At 39.9% G+C, this 21,817-nt stretch overlaps 1 protein-coding gene and 1 pseudogene across 2 annotated transcripts; both read left to right on the top strand.

Annotated features, from left to right (window-relative positions):
* The first annotated feature begins 798 nt into the window (after positions 1 to 798).
* On the top strand, positions 799 to 5,785 carry LOC307038455 (E3 ubiquitin-protein ligase TRIM21-like; annotated as a pseudogene). The gene is made up of 2 exons (XR_013810653.1): positions 799 to 2,006; positions 4,040 to 5,785. The product of XR_013810653.1 is annotated as an E3 ubiquitin-protein ligase TRIM21-like (transcript).
* Positions 5,786 to 8,617: 2,832 nt separating this feature from the next.
* LOC307038437 (E3 ubiquitin-protein ligase TRIM21-like) lies at positions 8,618 to 20,804 on the top strand. Its single transcript, XM_079679829.1, has 3 exons — positions 8,618 to 8,717; positions 11,124 to 12,234; positions 19,196 to 20,804. Exons 2-3 carry the CDS (start codon positions 11,131 to 11,133, stop codon positions 19,763 to 19,765), a joined length of 1,674 nt encoding a protein of 557 aa, XP_079535955.1. The 5' UTR covers positions 8,618 to 8,717; positions 11,124 to 11,130; the 3' UTR covers positions 19,766 to 20,804.
* The last annotated feature ends 1,013 nt before the right edge of the window (positions 20,805 to 21,817 follow it).

Genomic DNA, 21,817 nt, shown 5'->3' with positions numbered 1-21,817 from the left:
TTTGACTTTAGACTCCCCACCCCTTCATCCACTGTAACAATACTTTTTCGCAAAATGCACCTGGTCTCCCCTCCCTCTGGCCCCCTCTCCCCACGGGAACTCGACTTTTCTCAAAGAATATGAACACTATCACTTAATAATAATGCATTTTATTTATATAGCGCTTTTCACAACTCAAAGACGCTTTACAGTATGAGGGAGGGTAGACAAACAAGGACAGGCAAACAAATAAATATAGTAAAATCAGATCAACAAAAAAAGGCAGTCAAGAGGAAGTTGATTGAGAGGGGGGGGCGGGGCTTATGGGTAGACAGAGTTGAAAATATGTGTTTTGAGGCGGGACTGAAAGACTGTGAGGGGCTCAGAGTCACGAAGATCTTAGGGGAGGGAATTCCAGAGCCTAGGACCTGAACACATCAGTAATGTGTTTTGGGCCATAATAATAATAATAATAATAATAATAGATTTATTTTGTTAGCGCTTTTACAGGTGCTCAAAGACGCTTTACAGATATAGTGAAAAGAAAAGAAACATAACATTAAATGACAACAGGATGTTACGGTTATGAATGCATAATAAGTTAGGATGTAGTTAAAACAATATTGGATGATAGTAATTATTTTGAGTGTTTTGGACTGAGATCAATCATGGGTAAAAAATGACCTGCGAACACCATGAACGGTAACAGCTTTCGTGCAATTGTTAATAATGGCAGTACATTAATGTTTTGTCTCTTTTCCTTAAATGCTATCAAATTAATCAACTTTCTAAAATAATGCAACCTCGAAAACATTTAAGAGTAAAGGCATACGTTGAGATAGGAAAACCAACTCAACAATGTTTAAAAAGGTAAATTAAGGATTCATTCATACAATTATTTGACATCAACGTTTAACATAGACAAATCCTGATCATAATTAATATGAGGTTCAGTAATTTAACACTAAAGGAGAAAACGAAGTTGTGCCTCATCCATCTTTCTTCAACTACAGAGTGTTTTTATAGTTTGAACAAGGTGAAGAAAAAAAGATTTATTTGACAATGCATTTGTCTTTATGTTGTTTGTAACTGGATAAGTTGTGAGGTTTTCAAGAAGCTGGGAACCCCTGAACTCTGTAGCTAAGATAATGCTAACAGGCTAATGCTGTGTTCAGGTCACATGGGATGGATTGTAAACAAAGAAGGAGAACATATTTATGATCCCAAAGTTGGTCATGTGAGGAATAACCTGGGAATCAAAAACTCTGCTACTTATGAGTGATCAAAACACACACAGAAAGAGCATATATTCATATCAGGAGATTTCTATTCACAAACTTTCATTGTTACTGCTTGATTTTCCTACACTGAACTTAAACTTTGTATATTTGATACATATATATTAACTGCAAAGTAGGATATGCTCTTATTTTATATTGTTTTATTGCAATGCAATTTGAATACAGAACTTTTACTCTTAATTGAGTATTTTTCTTTGGTGGAATTAATGTAACAAGGTTTCTGAAGTGCTGTACTTATCAATTTGAGTTACTTGTACTTTTTAATATGATTATACAACCATATAATTCTACTCTATTTGACTGACAGCTTTAGGTACTTTTCAGATTGCAACGGTAGAGCATTGACAGAAGATTTACTGCTAGATAATCACTTTAGATTAGATAAAGTGCATTTTGCTGATCGTACTGTATTTAACTGATGAAACATTCATACTTTAACTGCAGGACGGTTTTGAATGCTTTTACTTCTACTATAGTATCTTTCACAGTGTTGTATTAGTCATTTTACTTAAATGAATAATCTGAATTTCCTCCACTCCCTCTTGGCAACGGTCCAGTGAGAGGTGGAGCAACACTGATAGGAGAGCTTCAACTTCACTGAATTGAAAGGTAAAGGTTAAGCAGAGCTGCAGTCTTGACAAGTCTCTCTGTTTCTCTCCAAGGAAACACTCGACTGAATCCAGCAGCTTTCTCTCAACAACACAGCAGGATCTCTGCCAAACACTGGTGAGTAAACTACAGACACAATCACTAACTAGTTTAATCAGAATCTGAGGCTGGTTCGTCTGTAGACATATAGTGAATATTAGGCCATATAAATGTGTCTTTTAAGATCAACACGTTTACATTTAGACTTGAGTACAAAGCAGGTTTAAAACCAAACCCAGTGACTAAACTCTGGCTAGTGAAGTTTAGACAGGGTAAAGTCACAGCTAGCATTAGCTTAGGCTAATTCCAAGTCCTGTTTCCTGTACGAACTCAAAGCCTCAGGGTTATAGCTTGAAAGGATCCGTCTTGTGTAAAACTCTCGCGAGAGTTTGGCTGAATGTCACGTGGCTGAATGTTTACGTTTGGCAGGCAGCCTTTCAGTTACGATCGTTAACATCAGTTGGCCACAGCAAATGATGGTGAGAAGCTAAACTATCTATTAATTATGTCAATGACAGGGAGTGTGATTGTTGAAATAGGGTGTTAGCGATCTTGTTGGTGTTCAAAGAAGAATGACAACACGCTACACTGCAGACCAGTCGGACTTGTTCCCCAACATGTTTTTATAGGGCGATGCAGTTAAATGCTGGTTACCATAGTGACAAACGGCTAGTTGGCTCCAACAGAAGAGACGCACACCAAACTGAGCAATGATAAACTGAATTTGATTAAAGTTAGTTACAAATTAAAAGTACAATGATGTATGGAGGATGGAATTAGTGATAACTATGAGGATACATTTACATCAATACCTCAGACTTCAGTATTTACTAGCAGGGTAAGAAGTACTCTGATCATTTATTGAATTAAAATACCACAATGTGGACATTTACAATAAAAAGTAATTTTTTTTAAAGAATATTCTTTTTAAAAAGTAAAATGTATTATACAATTGGATTATAATTATTTATGGATAAATGTGTAGAACATTTTAATGTACTGCTTGTTAAATTACCCTGAGGTTTATTAAATCATAATTTAGTTGATATTTTTGGTGGAGAGGTGTAAATACAAAATATAAAAGAAACTCAAGTACAGTACCTGAATACATGCACCTTTTTCCTCTCCCTCTGTTATGGTCCTGCTTTGTGTGTTTTCTTTCAATCAATATTTTTGAATTATTGTGTGTAAGTTAATCATTGTTAATGTATTAATAATTACATTTAAGCTCCACAATATAATATCATATTGTTTTCATCTATTAATGTTGTGAAAAAGATCTCCATGTTATCACTTATTTTCTTGGCTTGGTGAATTCCAATAAATAACACTGAACTGCACATCGTGCTCTTCTTCACTCAGTTTCTATTTGTACGTTATTCAGGACGATTCATAGTTTGATTATTTTTAAACAAATAATTACAACTTTATTTAAAGGTCCCCTATTATACTGTTTTTTATCAATATATTAGAGGTATCAGATATATACAAAACATGACTCTGAAGTGTTTTGGCTCCAAACACCAAATCATTGCAGCATTACCCATAATCCCCTCTGTTTCAGCCCTGTTTCCAAAGTGCTGATTCTCTGTCTGTTACTTTAGAAGAAAATAAGGAGCCCCTCCCCACGCCCCTCTGAGAGACATTTGGTTACAAAGAACTCAATGGTGCTCTAGGAGGAGATTCAGGTGATAAGGTGGGGGGGGGGGGGGTTACCTTGTTTGCTGATTGGCTAATGGTTACACAAGAGAAAACATCGTTATGACATCATAAAGTGGCCAAAATCTGATCAGCTCATTTTCAGACAGGTTTCTATATAAATGGATCAGGACAAAAAGAGAGAGAATCTTTTTTTCTGAAACTTTCAGAGTCTCTTTCCACAGAGGGGACACATGTTGATGTAGAAGAGACATGAAGAAGAGGGGACACATGTTGATGTAGAAGAGACATGAAGAAGAGGGGACACATGTTGATGTAGAAAAGACATGAAGAAGAGGGGACACGTGTTGATGTAGAAGAGACATGGAGAAGAGGGGACACATGTTGATGTAGAAAAGACATGAACAAGTGGATTTTTCATAATAGGTGACCTTTAATGTTTTTTCCAACAGAGTAGACATGTCTGCTGCCAGCTGTCTGCTGAGTGAAGATCAGTTTCTGTGCTCCATCTGTCTGGATGTGTTCACTGATCCAGTCACCATACCATGTGGACACAACTTCTGTAAAGCCTGCATCTCTGAACACTGGGATAGAAATGTCCCGAGTCAGTGTCCCAACTGTAATAAGGTGTTCAACATAAAGCCTGAGCTGCAGGTCAACACTTTAATCTCTGAGATGGCTGCTCAGTTCAGACAGTCAGCTCAACAGAAAGCCAGCAGCAGCAGCTCAGAGCAACACGTTGTCAAACCAGGAGAAGTTCCCTGCGACGCCTGCACTGGAACCAGACTGAAGGCCCTGAAGTCCTGCCAGGTGTGTCTGGAGTCCTACTGTGAGACTCACCTGGAGCCTCACCTGACAAGAGCAGGCCTGAAGAAACATCAGCTGATCGACCCTGAGGAGAACCTGGAAAGCAGGATGTGTGTGAAGCACGATAAACTGCTGGAGCTGTTCTGTAAGACCGACCAGGTGTGTGTCTGCATGCTCTGCACTCTTTTAGACCACAAGACACATGATGTAGTTCCTCTGAAAGAGGGATATGAAGGAAAGAAGGCTGAGCTGGGGAAGACAGAGGCTGAAATCCAGCAGATGATCCAGAAGAGACGACTGAAGATTCAGGAGATGAACCGCTCAGTGGAGCTCAGTAAGGAAGGAGCAGACAGAGAGATAGCAGATGGTGTTCAGGTCTTCACCGCTCTGAAGGAGTCTGTTGAGAGAAGCCAGGCCGAGCTCATGGACACCATCAAAGAGAAGCAGAGAGAGACAGAGGAACAGGCTGAAGGCTTCATCAAAGAGCTGGAACAGGAAGTCTCTGAGCTGAAGAAGAGAAGCTCTGAGGTGGAGCAGCTCTCACGCTCTGAAGACCAGCTCCACCTCCTCCAAAGCTTCACGTCCCTGAACGCTGCTCCACCCACCAAGAACTGGACTGAAGTCAGGGTCCGTCCTTCATATGAGGGGTCTGTGAGGAGAGCTGTGACTCAGCTGGAGGAGACGCTCAGGAAACAGATGAAGAAGCTGCTTGAGGTGGAGCTGAAGAGGGTCCAGCAGTCTGAGGTGGAGGTGACTCTTGATCCTGATACAGCACATCCTGAACTCATCCTGTCTGATGATGGAAAACAAGTTAAACTTGGTGATGTGAAGAAGAATCTCCCAAACAATCCAGAGAGATTTGATACTTGTTCTCGTGTTTTAGCAAAGCAGAGTTTCTCTTCAGGAAGATTTTATTACGAGGTTCAGGTTAAAGGGAAGACTAAGTGGGTTCTAGGAGTGGTCAGAGAGTCGATCAACAGGAAGGGAAGCATCAGGATGGTTACTGGATAATATGGCTGATGGAAAATGAGTACTCAGCTTTTGCTGGTCCTCCAGTCCATCTCTCTCTGAAGTCTCAGCCTGAGAAGGTGGGGGTGTTTGTGGATTATGAGGAGGGTCTGGTCTCCTTTTATGATGTTGATGCTGCAGCTCTGATCTACTCCTTCACTGGCTGCTGCTTCAAAGAGAAACTCTACCCTCATTTCGGTCCAGGTCTTAATGATGATGGTAAAAACTCTGCCCCGCTGATCATCTCTCCTGTCAATCCCACTGAGTAGAACAAACATTTATTTATTTTCTTTCTTTGATGCTGTTTATTACAATTACAGGCATATTTTTCAAAACAAAATTGATATCATGTAAGGTCTCATTGATTCTAATGACTGCATAACCTGCACCAATTGAAACGAGGGGTCTGGGGGGGGGGTCCAAAAACCAGTCAGTATCTGGTGTGAGGGTTAGGATTAGGGTTAGGGTTAGGGTAATGTTGTGAATCGAGTGGCCCATGGTGGTGGTGGGGTTATGGTATGGGCAGGTATATGTTATGGACGATGAACACAGGCCACTCGATTCACAACATTACCCTAACCCTAACCCTAACCCTAACCCTCACACCAGATACTGATTTGTGAACAATATTTGAGAGAAATGGTTATTTTGTGTACATCGAAAATGTTTTAGATCTTTGAGTTCATCTCATGGAAAATGGGAGCAAAAACAAAAGTGTTGCGTTTATATTTTTGTTCAGTGTATAATATCAAACCGATATTTAATCTATATCACCCCCATATAACACTGTAATTACACCATTAGTTCACCCATATTACATACATACAACATCAATATTACACAGCCTGTCGAATGACTGTATCCCACAAGATACAGGAACCAACCAAGAGGCCTTATTATGCTTTTTGGGCTTTTCCCTTTCCTGTAGTTTGTTATATCATTTTTTGTGCATGTAAATGGTCTGCAAAGTCTTAAATCCCTGTGTTTCTCTCCCACAAACTCTCCCCCCCCCCCCCCCCAATCTGAAACATCTAAATTGGACTCCTTTGTTTACTTCACTATGAAATCAGGAATTTTTCAAATAAAGGTCTTGCCATGATTCATCTCTGAACCCCAGAATCAAAACTGTGTTGTGCTCGGTCAAAGACCACAAAAGAGTTGGGGTATTCTCACCTCAGACACACTCTGCCTCGTCCTTCTTCCAGATTAATCACTGGTCCAAACTTTTGATGTTGCATCCATCTTCCTCCGGCCAGTGGACGCTGTGGTCGATCTCTACTGATAACGTCGAATCACAGAAGGTCTTAATAAGCACAAGCGGTGATGGAGACAGCTGCTGAGTCTTCTATAGATGGACAGACAGCAGTGAATGAGGGCTGGACACAGTTAGTTATCTTTAATACAGCATTAACATTCTGTCATTATTACAGATAATGAAAGTTGCTGTGACAAATGAAGGAAGTCCTGTAACTCCTGAACCACCTCCACAACCAATCTGTTGTTTGCAGAGGTGGAACGTTAGGGTTAGGGTTAGGGTTAGTACAATGTTTGAGGTTCCTGTAGTTTACTTCAGATAATACAAAATGTCCTCAACACATATTTGTCATGTATTATTTTAGGTTAAGACACATTTTATTGATATTTCTGTGAAATTCACAAGATACATGGTGGTATATTTAACAAAACAATCTACCATTGGGCTGCTGGTGGTAAGAGCTGCCAGGTAAGAGGGTTTGAATCCCGAGCACAATAAACATTTTAGGCAATGCCATCCCCTCTTTCTCCTCTTTTCAACCCTGCATCTCTAATGAAGTCGCTCTCTGGCCCAAAACATATCTTTAAAAATAAATAAATAAATCAGCACTACCTTTACCTGCTGTAATTTTTAAATAATTAAAAATATGAATCAATAATTATAATCCAACATTATTTTGAAATGGTTAATTGTGCAGAAAGAGTACTTTTACTTTAAATAAAAAAATAGAAAGACATAGAAATACTCAATGTTTGAGATCTGAGCGTATAGCAGCAAAACTGAGGGCTGATTCTAGGCAGCCCTAACTTTGAGATTTATCAAAAAGCAAATTCTTAATCCAAATCTTAAAAATGGATAAGGTGTCTGCCGCCCGAACACACACTGAGAACACAGATGAGAATCAACCCAAGTCCAACATACCTTCTGTGTAACTGAAAAACTATAGTTTAGTATGTAAACATAATTTACGAGAAAGAAAAGGATGTCTTCCCTTTATAAAGTATTAGTCAACTGTTAAGTGCTTCTGTAAATAACGCTGATGTAGAAAACATCAAAGGATGTCACAAGAGCTGGTGATACCCTTTATGTAAAATATGATTTTCGATATATAAAAACCTTGATGAGTCGGAGGGATTCATGCAAAATGATAAAATGTGGACGATTATTAAAAAAATTGTCACATAAAAAAAAACAATATTATTGTCACTACTTTTCTGGGATAAAAAAGCATGTTGCCGTTTTCTGTATGTCACCAATTTTTTTATCTGGTTCTCCTTAATTGTATGAACACAAATACATTGTCAATTACGATTTGAGGTAAAATATTTTATTTGTTTTTGATATATCAGAAATATATTTCTGGTCAGTTCGTCGAAACCATGCTGTAATGTATTTTCCATACAGCCATCTTTTATTATATATTGTGATTATTAAAATCCAAACCTGATTTTTCTAAACATTAATAAGTAGTGTTTCAGTGTTTTCAAAAGTTACCTTGTGTTTAAAACTGGAACTGTATTACGGGAGAACATAGTTTACTTTAAAAAGGAATCGAGTTTATTTTAATAGGAAACATAATTGTATGGAAGAGAAAGGAAGCTAAAGTGAAGGAAGTAGAATATGAAATTGTTGCCCCTAAAATATCTTAAATACAAATCTAAATCAAGTTAATAATGTTTGCTTCTCTCTTTTTCTGTCACCTGTAGTATTTCAGCTCCAAAACACAGAACCACTAGGTCATTTAAACTCTGTGAGATCGATGGTATTTGTAGTGTTTGCAGCAGAAGGATTATGGGAGTTGTAGTGTTGGTGGGGTCTCACCCGTTGGAGAAAAAAAGGCCTTGTTGGCCCTGTAGTTCCTCCTCCACTCCCTCCTGGTGACGGGCCACTGAGAGGTGGAGCTACACTGAAATAGGAGAGCTTCAACTTCCCAGAAATTAAAGTGAAAGCTTGTCGGAGCGACACAACAGCTGCACGTGTCTCTGTTTCTCTCTAAAGAAATACTCGACTGAATCCAGCAGCTTTTCTCAACAACACAGCAGAATCTCTGCTAAACACTGGTGAGTAAACTACAGACACAATCACTAACTAAATATTTGAACACGGTTTAGTTTAATCAGAATCTGAGGCCCGTACGTCTGTTCAGACATATAGTGAATATTAGGCCGTATAAATGTGTCTTTTAAGATAAAAACGTTTACATTTAGACTTGAGTACAAAGCAGGTTTAAAACCAAACCCAGTGACTAAACTCTGGCTAGTGAAGTTTAGACAGGGTAACGTCACAGCTAGCATTAGGTTGGGCTCATTTCCGGACCTGTTTCCTGTATGAACTCAAAGCCTCAGCTCTGCTCAGACAGGAAGTGCCACTCAGCGCCGCAGCCAGGGAAAATGTTTAACTTAAATATTACATACATCTGTTATGCAATCCTATTCTCCTCTTTATCCTCTTTTTCCAAGCTGACTCTCTGACGCTTACTTTCCCTCAGACGCTTTAATACAACAAGTAATAAATAGAAATCATACCAAAATGCATTAATTATATAATAACCAACCCGGTATCACGGCAAGGCGTGAACATGTGACGATTTACCATGCTGGGAGACGTGAAGATGTCAGGATTTCGTCCCTTCAAACGTTACAGTTACACGGTATTGTTAACCCATGTTAACCAGTGGAGATATACCCGGAAATGCCAAGCAAATGCTACCCCGACGGTTGGTTGTTATTGTCAATATTAATATAATAATGATTGTATAGTATAGTCACACTCGATTATGCCGATTTTCTTGTTGCCCCAGCTGGTCGACACCTCTTTTAGCAGAAACAAAGGCTACATTCATTTATTAAATCGATGTTAATCCATGTGTGCGATTGCGTTGCCAGGCAACAGCTTCGGTTCATGTTAATTTACAAACTCTTCAACTACAACCGTAGTTGTATTTAAAAACATATTAGAAGGCCTCACAAAATACTTTAATGTAAATTAAAATGTAAATGTGAAGGAATGTGTGTATAACAAAATACATCCGTCATAAACTAAACCGGAAACAGACGTAGGCAAGATCCTCAGCTCGATGATTTGGATGGTTTAGCCGCAATGCATGCTGGGATTTGGTGTTTATGTGATGTGAAATCTAAAAAAGGCTTTTTAAAAATAAAATAATACTTTATTCCGAGTGTACTTTCTTTTCTCTTTGAAAGTCATCACATAACGGCATTGTAATACACGGCTGCATTAAATACAGTTTTCCCTCTAATAGCAATATAAGCAGCTATGTCATATGAGCAGGGTAGCTGTATTATAATTTTGATTCATGTGTAAAGTGACAGTCATGGAGGGATCGTTGGGTTTTTAATGGTTTTCCATTTTACTTTATTCTGATTTTACATATTAAAGTGCTGATATAAACAATGAACGCAGGGCTTCAGATTTAAGACTGCAACAATATAAAATATTAGTTTATCATTGTTTTCATGTATTATTATGCAGCAGGCAGTGAGAGGCTGCCTCAATAAATTATGTAAATACAATAAAACCCTTTGCAAAAATAATCGAAAGTAAAGTTTGTGAACTCCTTGACTCTCAGTCTCCAGCTGAGCTAAATTAAACACTTCCAGACTTTAACACGCTACACTGCAGACCAGTCGGACTTGTTCCCCAACATGTTTTTATAGGGCGATGCAGTTAAATGCTGGTTACCATAGTGACAAACGGCTCGTTGGCTCCAACAGAAGAGACGCACACCAAACTGAGCATTGATAAACTGAATTTGATTAAAGTTAGTTACAAATTAAAAGTACAATGATGTATGGAGGATGGAATTAGTGATAACTATGAGGATACATTTACATCAATACCTCAGACTTCAGTATTTACTAGCAGGGTAAGAAGTACTCTGATCATTTATTGAATTAAAATACCACAATGTGGACATTTACAATAAAAAGTAAAAAAATGTAAAGAGTATTCTTTTAAAAAGTAAAATGTATTATACAATTGGATTATAATTATTTATGGATAATTACATTTACATTGGTTTGTGATTGGCTAATGGTTACTCAAGCCAAAAAATCGTTATGACATGATAAAGTGGCCAAAATCTGATCAGATAATTTTCAGACAGGTTTCTATATAAATGGATCAGGACAAAAAGAGAGAGAATCTTTTTTTCTGAAACTTTCAGAGCCTCTTTACACAGAGGGGACACATGTTGATGTAGAAGAGACATGAAGAAGAGGGGACACATGTTGATGTACAAGAGACATGGAGAAGAGGGGACACATGTTGATGTAGAAGAGACATGAAGAAGAGGGGACACATGTTGATGTAGAAGAGACATGAAGAAGAGGGGACACATGTTGATGTAGAAGAGACATGAAGAAGAGGGGACACATGTTGATGTAGAAAAGACATGAACAAGTGGATTTTTCATAATAGGTGACCTTTAATGTTTTTTCCAACAGAGTAGACATGTCTGCTGCCAGCTGTCTGCTGACTGAAGATCAGTTTCTGTGCTCCATCTGTCTGGATGTGTTCACTGATCCAGTCAGCACACCATGTGGACACAACTTCTGTAAAGCCTGCATCTCTGAACACTGGGATAGAAATGTCCCGAGTCAGTGTCCCAACTGTAAAAAGGTTTTCAACATAAAGCCTGAGCTGCTGGTCAACACGTTCATCTCTGAGATGGCTGCTCAGTTCAGACAGTCAGCTCAACAGAAAGCCAGCAGCAGCAGCTCAGAGCAACACGTTGTCAAACCAGGAGAAGTTCCCTGTGACGTCTGCACTGGAACCAGACTGAAGGCCCTGAAGTCCTGCCTGGTGTGTCTGGCCTCCTACTGTGAGACTCACCTGGAGCCTCACCTGACAATGTCTGGTCTGAAAAGACATCAGCTGATCGACCCTGAGGAGAACCTGGAAAACTGGATGTGTGTGAAGCACGATAAACTGCTGGAGCTGTTCTGTAAGACCGACCAGGTGTGTGTCTGCATGCTCTGCACTGTTTTAGACCACAAGACACATGATGTAGTTCCTCTGAAAGAAGAATATCAAGGAAAGAAGGCTGAGCTGGGGAAGACAGAGGCTGAAATCCAGCAGATGATCCAGAAGAGACGACTGAAGATTCAGGAGATGAACCGCTCAGTGGAGCTCAGTAAGGAAGGAGCAGACAGAGAGATAGCAGATGGTGTTCAGGTCTTCACCGCTCTGAAGGAGTCTGTTGAGAGAAGCCAGGCCGAGCTCATGGACACCATCAGAGAGAAGCAGAGAGAGACAGAGGAACAGGCTGAAGGCTTCATCAAAGAGCTGGAACAGGAAGTCTCTGAGCTGAAGAAGAGAAGCTCTGAGGTGGAGCAGCTCTCACGCTCTCAAGACCAGCTCCACCTCCTCCAAAGCTTCACGTCCCTGAACGCTGCTCCACCCACCAAGAACTGGACAGAAGTCAGGGTCCGTCCACCTTCATATGAGGGGACTGTGAGGAGAGCTGTGACTCAGCTGGAGGAGACGCTCAGGAAACAGATGAAGAAGCTGCTCTCTGAGGTGGAGCTGAAGAGGGTCCAGCAGTCTGAGGTGGAGGTGACTCTTGATCCTGATACAGCATATCCCAAACTCATCCTGTCTGATGATGGAAAACAAGTTAAACATGGTGATGTGAGGAAGAATCTCCCAGACAATCCAGAGAGATTTGATTCTTGTGCTCGTGTTTTAGCAAAGCAGAGTTTCTCTTCAGGAAGATTTTATTATGAGGTTCAGGTTAAAGGGAAGACTGGGTGGATTCTAGGAGTGGTCAGAGAGTCGATCAACAGGAAGGGAGATATCACAATGACTCCTCAGGATGGTTACTGGATAATATGGCTGATTACAAATGAGTACAAAGCTTTTGCTGGTCCTGCAGTCCGTCTCTCTCTGAAGTCTCAGCCTGAGAAGGTGGGGGTGTTTGTGGATTATGAGGAGGGTCTGGTCTCCTTTTATGATGTTGATGCTGCAGCTCTGATCTACTCCTTCACTGGCTGCTGCTTCAAAGAGAAACTCTACCCTCATTTCGGTCCAGGTCTTAATGATAGTGGTAAAAACTCTGCCCCGCTGATCATCTCTCCTGTCAATCCCACTGAGTAGAACAAACATTTATTGTTTTTTTTCTTTCTTTGATGCTGTTTATTACAATTACAGGCATATTTTTCAAAACAAAATTGATATCATGTAAGGTCTCATTGATTCTAATGACTGCATAACCTGCACCAATTGAAACAAGGGGTCTGGGAGGGTCCTAAAAACCAGTCAGTATCTGGTGTGAGGGTTAGGATTAGGGTTAGGGTTAGGGTAATGTTGTGAATCGAGTGGCCCATGGTGGTGGTGGGGTTATGGTATGGGCAGGTATATGTTATGGACGATGAACACAGACCACTCGATTCACAACATTACCCTAACCCTAACCCTAACCCTAATCCTAACCCTCACACCAGATACTGACTGGTTTTCGGACCCCCCCCAGACCCCCCCAATAAAGCAAAACTGCACGTTTCAGAGTGGCCTTTTATTGTGGCCAGCCTAAGGCACACCTGTGCAATAATCATGCTGTCTAATCAGCATCTTGATATGCCACACCTGTGAGGTGGGATGGATTATCTGGGCAAAGGAGAAGTGCTCACTATCACACAGTTTTTCAGATTTGTGAACAATATTTGAGAGAAATGGTTATTTTGTGTATTTAGAAAATGTTTTAGATCTTTGAGTTCATCTCATGAAAAATGGGAGCAAAAACAAAAGTGTTGCGTTTATATTTTTGTTCAGTGTATATTATCAAACCGATATTTCATCTATATCACCCCCATATAACACTGTAATTACACCATTAGTTCACCCATATTACATACATACAACATCAATATTACACAGCCTGTCGAATGACTGTATCCCACAATATACAGGAACCAACCAAGAGGCCTTATTATGCTTTTTGGGCTTTTCCCTTTCCTGTAGTGTGTTATATCATTTTTTGTGCATGTAAATGGTCTGCAAAGTCTTAAATCCCTGTGTTTCTCTCCCACAAACTCTCCCCCGCCCCCTCCTATCTGAAACACCTAAATTGGACTCCTTTGTTTACTTCACTATGAAATCAAGAATCTTTCAAATAAAGTTCTTGCCATGATTCATCTCTGAACCCCAGAATCAAAACTGTGTTGTGCTCGGTCAAAGACCAAAAAAGAGTTGGGGTATTCTCACCTCAGACACACTCTGCCTCCTCCTTCTTCCAGATTAATCACTGGTCCAAACTTTTGATGTCGCATCCATCTTCCTCTGGCCAGTGGATGCTGTGGTCGATCTCTACTGATAACGCTGAATCACAGAAGGTCTTAATAAGCGCAGGCGGTGATGGAGACGGCTGCTGAGTCTTCTATAGATGGACAAACAGCAGTGAATGAGGGCTGGACACAGTTAGTTATCTTTAATACAGCATTAACATTCTGTCATTATTACAGATAATGAAAGTTGCTGTGACAAATGAAGGAAGTCCTGTAACTCCTGAACCACCTCCACAACCAATCTGTTGTTTGCAGAGGTGGAAAGTTAGGGTTAGTACAATGTTTGAGGTTCCTGTAGTTTACTTCAGATAATACAAAATGTCCTCAACAAATAGTTTGTCATGTATTATTTTAGGTTAAGACAACATTTTATTGATATTTCTGTGAAATTCACAAGATACATGGTGGTATATTTAACAAAACAATCTACCATTGGGCTGCTGGTGGTAAGAGCTGCCAGGTAAGAGGGTTTGAATCCCGAGCACAATAAACATTTTAGGCAATGCCATCCCCTCTTTCTCCTCTTTTCAACCCTGCATCTCTAATGAAGTCGCTCTCTGGCACAAAACATATCTTTACAAATAAATAAATCAATCAGCACTACCTTTACCTGCTGTAATTTTTAAATAATTAAAAATATGAATCAATAATTATAATCCAACATTATTTTTGAAATGGTTAATTGTGCAGAAAGAGTACTTTTACTTTAAATAAAAAAATAGAAAGACAGAAATACCCAATGTTTGAGATCTGAGCGTATAGCAGCAAAACTGAGGGCTGATTCTAGGCAGCCCTAACTTTGAGATTTATCAAAAAGCAAATTCTTAATCCCAATCTTAAAAATGGATGAGGTGTCTGCCGCCCGAACACACACTGAGAACACAGATGAGAATTAACCCAAGTCCAACATACCTTCTGTGTAACTGAAAAACTATAGTTTAGTATGTAAACATAATTTACGAGGAAGAAAAGGATATCTTCCCTTTATAAAGTATTAGTCAACTGTTAAGTGCTTCTGTAAATAACGCTGATGTAGAAACATCAAAGGATGTCACAAGAGCTGGTGATACCCTTGATGTAAAATATGATTGTCGATATATAAAAACCTTGATGAGTCGGAGGGATTCATTGCGAAATGATAAAATGGACGATTATTAAAAAAATTGTCACATAAAAAAAAACAATATTATTGTCACTACTTTTCTGGGATAAAAAAGCATGTTGCCGTTTTCTGTATGTCACCAATTTTTTTATCTGGTTCTCCTTAATTGTATGAATACAAATGCATTGTCAATTACGATTTGAGGTAAAATATTTTATTTGTTTTTGATATATCAGAAATATATTTCTGGTCAGTTCGTCGAAACCATGCTGTAATTTTCTTTTCCATACAGCCATCTTTTATTATATATTGTGATTATTAAAATCCAAACCTGATTTTTCTAAACATTAATAAGTAGTGTTTCAGTGTTTTCAAAAGTTACCTTGTGTTTAAAACTGGAACTGTATTACGGGAGAACATAATTTACTTTAAAAAGGAATTGCAGTTTATTTTAATAGGAAACATAATTGTATGGAAGAGAAAGGAAGCTAAAGTGAAGGAAGTAGAATATGAAATTGTTGTCCCTAAAATATCTTAAATACAAATCAAAATCAAATTAATAATGTTTGCTTTTCTCTTTTTCTGTCAACTGTAGTATTTCAGCTCCAAAACAAAGAACAACTAAGTCATTTAAACTTTCTGAGATCGATGGTATTTGTAGTGTTTGCAGCAGAAAGGATTATGGGAGTTGTAGTGTTGGTGGTGTCTCACCCGTTGGAGAAAAAAAGGCCTTGTTGTTCTTGTAGTTCCTCCTCCACTTCCTCCTGGTGACGGGCCACTGAGAGGTGGAGCTACACTGAAAGAGAAGAGCTTCAACTTCCCAGAAATGAAAGTGAAAGTTTGTCTGAGCGACAGAACAGCTGCGCGTCTCTCTGTTTCTCTGAAGAAACACTCGACTGAATCCAGCAGCTTTTCTCAACAACACATCAGAATCTCTGCCAAACACTGGTGAGTAAACTCCAGAGACAATCACTAAGTAAATATTTGAACAAGATTTAGTTTAATCAGAATCTGAGGCTGGTACGTCTGTTCAGACATATAGTGAATATTAGGCCGTATAAATGTGTCTTTTAAGATAAAAACGTTTACATTTAGACTTGAGTACAAAGCAGCTTTAAAACCAAACCCAGTGACTAAACTCTGGCTAGTGAAGTTTAGACAGGGTAACGTCACAGCTAGCATTAGGTTGGGCTCATTTCCGGACCTGTTTCCTGTATGAACTCAAAGCCTCAGCTCTGCTCAGACAGGAAGTGCCACTCAGCGCCGCAGCCAGGGAAAATGTTTAACTTAAATATTACATACATCTTTTATGCAATCCTATTCTCCTCTTTATCCTCTTTTTCCAAGCTGACTCTCTGACGCTTACTTTCCCTCAGACGCTTTAATACAACAAGTAATAAATAGAGATCATACCAAAATGCATTAATTATATAATAACCAACCCGGTATCACGGCAAGACGTGAACATGTGACGATTTACCATGCTGGGAGACGTGAAGATGTCAGGATTTCGTCCCTTCAAACGTTACAGTCACACGGTATTGTTAACCCATGTTAACCAGTGGAGATATACCCGGAAATACCAAGCAAATGCTACCCCGACGGTTGGTTGTTATTGTCAATATTAATATAATAATGATTGTATAGTATAGTCACACTCGATTATGCCGATTTTCTTGTTGCCCCAGCTGGTCGACACCTCTTTTAGCAGAAACAAAGGCTACATTCATTTATTAAATCGATGTTAATCCATGTGTGTGGATGTGGAATTAATGGACGTGACGTTGTGCGATTGCGTTGCCAGGCAACAGCTTCGGTTCATGTTAATTTACAAACTCTTCAACTACAACCGTAGTTGTATTTAAAAACATGTTAGAAGGCCTCACGAAATACTTTAATGCAAATTAAAATGTAAATGTGAAGGAATGTGTGTATAACAAAATACATCCGTCATAAACGAAACCGGAAACAGACGTAGGCAAGACCCTCAGCTCGATGATTGGATGGTTTAGCCGCAATGCATGCTGGGATTTGGTGTTTATGTGATGTGAAATCTGAAAACGCTTTTTAAAAATAAAATAATACTTTATTCCGAGTGTACTTTCTTTTCTCTTTGAAAGTCATCACATAACGGCATTGTAATACACGGTTCGGCTGCATTAAATACAGTTTTCCCTCTAATAGCAATATAAGCAGCTATGTCATATGAGAAGGGTAGCCGTATTATAATATTGATTCATGTGTAAGCAGCTAAATGCTACAGCTATAAAAGTGACTAGCAGCAGGCAGGGAGAGGCAGCCTCAATAAATTATGTAAATACAATAAAACCCTTTGCAAAAATAATCTAAAGTAAAGTTTGTGAACTCCTTGACTCTCAGTCTCCAGCTGAGCTAAATGAAACACTTTCAGACTTTAACACGCTACACTGCAGACCAGTCGGACTTGTTCCCCAACATGTTTTTATAGGGCGATGCAGTTAAATGCTGGTTACCATAGTGACAAACGGCTCGTTGGCTCCAACAAAAGAGACGCACACCAAACTGAGCAATGATAAACTGAATTTGATTAAAGTTAGTTACAAATTAAAAGTACAATGATGTATGGAGGATGGAATTAGTGATAACTATGAGGATACATTTACATCAATACCTCAGACTTCAGTATTTACTAGCAGGGTAAGAAGTACTCTGATCATTTATTGAAGTAAAATACCACAATGTGGGGGGGGGGGGGGGGGGTTGGCTAATGGTCACACAAGCCAAAAGATCGTTATGACATCATAAAGTGGCCAAAATCTGATCAGCTAATTTTCAGGTTTACAATTTTCTATATAAATGGATCAGGACAAAGGAGAGAGAATCTTTTTTTCTGAAACTTTCAGAGTCTCTTTACACAGAGGGGACACATGTTGATGTAGAAGAGACATGAAGAAAAGGAGACACATGTTGATGTAGAAGAGACATGAAGAAGAGGGGACACATGTTGATGTAGAAGAGAGATGAACAAGTGGATTTTTCATAATAGGTGACCTTTAATGTTTTTTCCAACAGAGTAGACATGTCTGCTGCCAGCTGTCTGCTGACTGAAGATCAGTTTCTGTGCTCCATCTGTCTGGATGTGTTCACTGATCCAGTCAGCACACCATGTGGACACAACTTCTGTAAAGCCTGCATCTCTGAACACTGGGATAGAAATGTCCCGAGTCAGTGTCCCAACTGTAAAAAGGTTTTCAACATAAAGCCTGAGCTGCTGGTCAACACGTTCATCTCTGAGATGGCTGCTCAGTTCAGACAGTCAGCTCAACAGAAAGCCAGCAGCAGCAGCTCAGAGCAACAAGTTGTCAAACCAGGAGAAGTTCCCTGTGACGTCTGCACTGGAACCAGACTGAAGGCCCTGAAGTCCTGCCTGGTGTGTCTGGAGTCCTACTGTGAGACTCACCTGGAGCCTCACCTGACAGCTTCACGTCTGAAGAAACATCAGCTGATCGACCCTGAGGAAAACCTGGAAGGCAGGATGTGTGTGAAGCATGATAAACTGCTGGAGCTGTTCTGTAAGACCGACCAGGTGTGTGTCTGCATGCTCTGCTCTGTTTCAGACCACAAGACACATGATGTAGTTCCTCTGAAAGAAGGATATGAAGGAAAGAAGGCTGGGCTGGGGGAGACAGAGGCTGAAATCCAGCAGATGATCCAGAAGAGACGACTGAAGATTCAGGAGATGAACCGCTCAGTGGAGCTCAGTAAGGAAGGAGCAGACAGAGAGATAGCAGATGGTGTTCAGGTCTTCACCGCTCTGAAGGAGTCTGTTGAGAGAAGCCAGGCCGAGCTCATGGACACCATCAAAGAGAAGCAGAGAGAGACAGAGGAACAGGCTGAAGGCTTCATCAAAGAGCTGGAACAGGAAGTCTCTGAGCTGAAGAAGAGAAGCTCTGAGGTGGAGCAGCTCTCACGCTCTGAAGACCAGCTCCACCTCCTCCAAAGCTTCACGTCCCTGAACGCTGCTCCACCCACCAAGAACTGGACAGAAGTCAGGGTCCGTCCACCTTCATATGAGGGGACTGTGAGGAGAGCTGTGACTCAGCTGGAGGAGACGCTCAGGAAACAGATGAAGAAGCTGCTCTCTGAGGTGGAGCTGAAGAGGGTCCAGCAGTCTGAGGTGGAGGTGACTCTTGATCCTGATACAGCACAACCATGGCTCATCCTGTCTGATGATGGAAAACAAGTTATATATGGTGATGTGAGGAAGAATCTCCCAAACAATCCAGAGAGATTTGATCATTGTTCTCGTGTTTTAGCAAAGCAGAGTTTCTCTTCAGGAAGATTTTATTATGAGGTTCAGGTTAAAGGGAAGACTGGGTGGGTTCTAGGAGTGGTCAGAGAGTCGATCAACAGGAAGGGAGATATCACAATGACTCCTCAGGATGGTTACTGGATAATATGGCTGAGGGAAAATGAGTACTCTGCTTTTGCTGGTCCTGCAGTCCGTCTCTCTCTGAAGTCTCAGCCTGAGAAGGTGGGGGTGTTTGTGGATTATGAGGAGGGTCTGGTCTCCTTTTATGATGTTGATGCTGCAGCTCTGATCTACTCCTTCACTGGCTGCTGCTTCAAAGAGAAACTCTACCCTCATTTCGGTCCAGGTCTTAATGATAGTGGTAAAAACTCTGCCCCGCTGATCATCTCTCCTGTCAATCCCACTGAGTAGAACAAACATTTATTGTTTTTTTTCTTTCTTTGATGCTGTTTATTACAATTACAGGCATATTTTTCAAAACAAAATTGATATCATGTAAGGTCTCATTGATTCTAATGACTGCATAACCTGCACCAATTGAAACAAGGGGTCTGGGAGGGTCCTAAAAACCAGTCAGTATCTGGTGTGAGGTTTAGGATTAGGGTTAGGGTTAGGGTAATGTTGTGAATCGAGGGGCCCATGGTGGTGGTGGGGTTATGGTATGGGCAGTCATATGTTATGGACGATGAACACAGGCCACTCGATTCACAACATTACCCTAACCCTAACCCTAACCCTAATCCTCACACCAGATACTGACTGGTTTTTAGGACCCCCCCAGACCCCCCCAATAAAGCAAAACTGCACGTTTCAGAGTGGCCTTTTATTGTGCCAGCCTAAGGCACACCTGTGCAATAATCATGCTGTCTAATCAGCATCTTGATATGCCACACCTGTGAGGTGGGATGGATTATCTCAGCAAAGGAGAAGTGCTCACTATCACAGATTTTTTCAGATTTGTGAACAATATTTGAGAGAAATGGTTATTTTGTGTATATAGAAAATGTTTTAGATCTTTGAGTTAATCTCATGAACAATGGGAGCAAAAACAAAAGTGTTGCGTTTATATTTTTGTTCAGTGTATATTATCAAACCAATATTTCATCTATATCACCCCCATATAACACTGTAATTACACCATTAGTTCACCCATATTACATACATACAACATCAATATTACACAGCCTGTCGAATGACTGTATCCCACAATATACAGGAACCAACCAAGAGGCCTTATTATGCTTTTTGGGCTTTTCCCTTTCCTGTAGTGTGTTATATCATTTTGTGTGCATGTAAATGGTCTGCAAAGTCTTAAATCCCTGTGTTTCTCTCCCACAATCTCTCCCCCCCCCCCCCCCTATCTGAAACACCTCAATTGGACTCCTTTGTTTACTTCACTATGAAATCAAGAATTTTTCAAATAAAGGTCTTGCCATGATTCATCTCTGAACCCCAGAATCAAAACTGTGTTGTGCTCGGTCAAAGACCAAAAAAGAGTTGGAGTTTTCTCACCTCAGACACACTCTGCCTCGTCCTTCTTCTAGATGAATCACTGGTCCAAACTTTTGATGTTGCATCCATCTTCCTCCGGCCAGTGGACGCTGTGGTCGATCTCTACTGATAACGCTGAATCACAGAAGGTCTTAATAAGCAGAGGCGGTGATGGAGACAGCTGCTGAGTCTTCTATAGATGGACAAGACAGCAGAGAATGAGGGCTGGACACAGTTAGTTATCTTTAATACAGCATTAACATTCTGTCATTATTACAGATAATGAAAGTTGCTGTGACAAATGAAGGAAGTCCTGTAACTCCTGAACCACCTCCACAACCAATCTGTTGTTTGCAGAGGTGGAAAGTTAGGGTTAGGGTTAGGGTTAGTACAATGTTTGAGGTTCCTGTAGTTTACTTCAGATAATACAAAATGTCCTCAACACATAGTTTGTCATGTATTATTTTAGGTTAAGACACATTTTATTGATATTTCTGTGAAATTCACAAGATACATGGTGGTATATTTAACAAAACAATCTACCAATCGGCTGCTGGTGGTAAGAGCTGCCAGGTAAGAGGGTTTGAATCCCGAGCACAATAAACATTTTAGGCAATGCCATCCCCTCTTTCTCCTCTTTTCAACCCTGCATCTCTAATGAAGTCACTCTCTGGCCCAAAACATATCTTTAAAAATAAATAAATAAATCAGCACTACCTTTACCTGCTGTAATTTTTAAATAATTAAAAATATGAATCAATAATTATAATCCAACATTATTTTGAAATGGTTAATTGTGCAGAAAGAGTACTTTTACTTTAAATAAAAAAATAGAAAGACAGAAATACCCAATGTTTGAGATCTGAGCGTATAGCAGCAAAACTGAGGGCTGATTCTAGGCAGCCCTCAGTTTGAGATTTATCAAAAAGCAAATTCTTAATCCCAATCTTAAAAATGGATAAGGTGTCTGCC

Source organism: Notothenia rossii, assembly GCF_949606895.1.
Source record: "Notothenia rossii genome assembly, chromosome: 5".
NCBI classification, from domain to species: Eukaryota; Metazoa; Chordata; class Actinopteri; order Perciformes; family Nototheniidae; genus Notothenia; species Notothenia rossii.
This window is presented reverse-complemented; position numbering and strand designations above follow the sequence as displayed.

Excerpts from the sequence above, each read along its gene's own strand:
- LOC307038437 (XM_079679829.1), top strand. The coding sequence starts at position 11,131 with ATGTCTGCTGCCAGCTGTCTGCTGACTGAAGATCAGTTTCTGTGCTCC. Across the intron at positions 12,235-19,195 it reads TCCAGCAGTCTGAGGTGGAG|CTGAAGAGGGTCCAGCAGTC; the intron begins GTGACTCTTGAT and ends TCTGAGGTGGAG.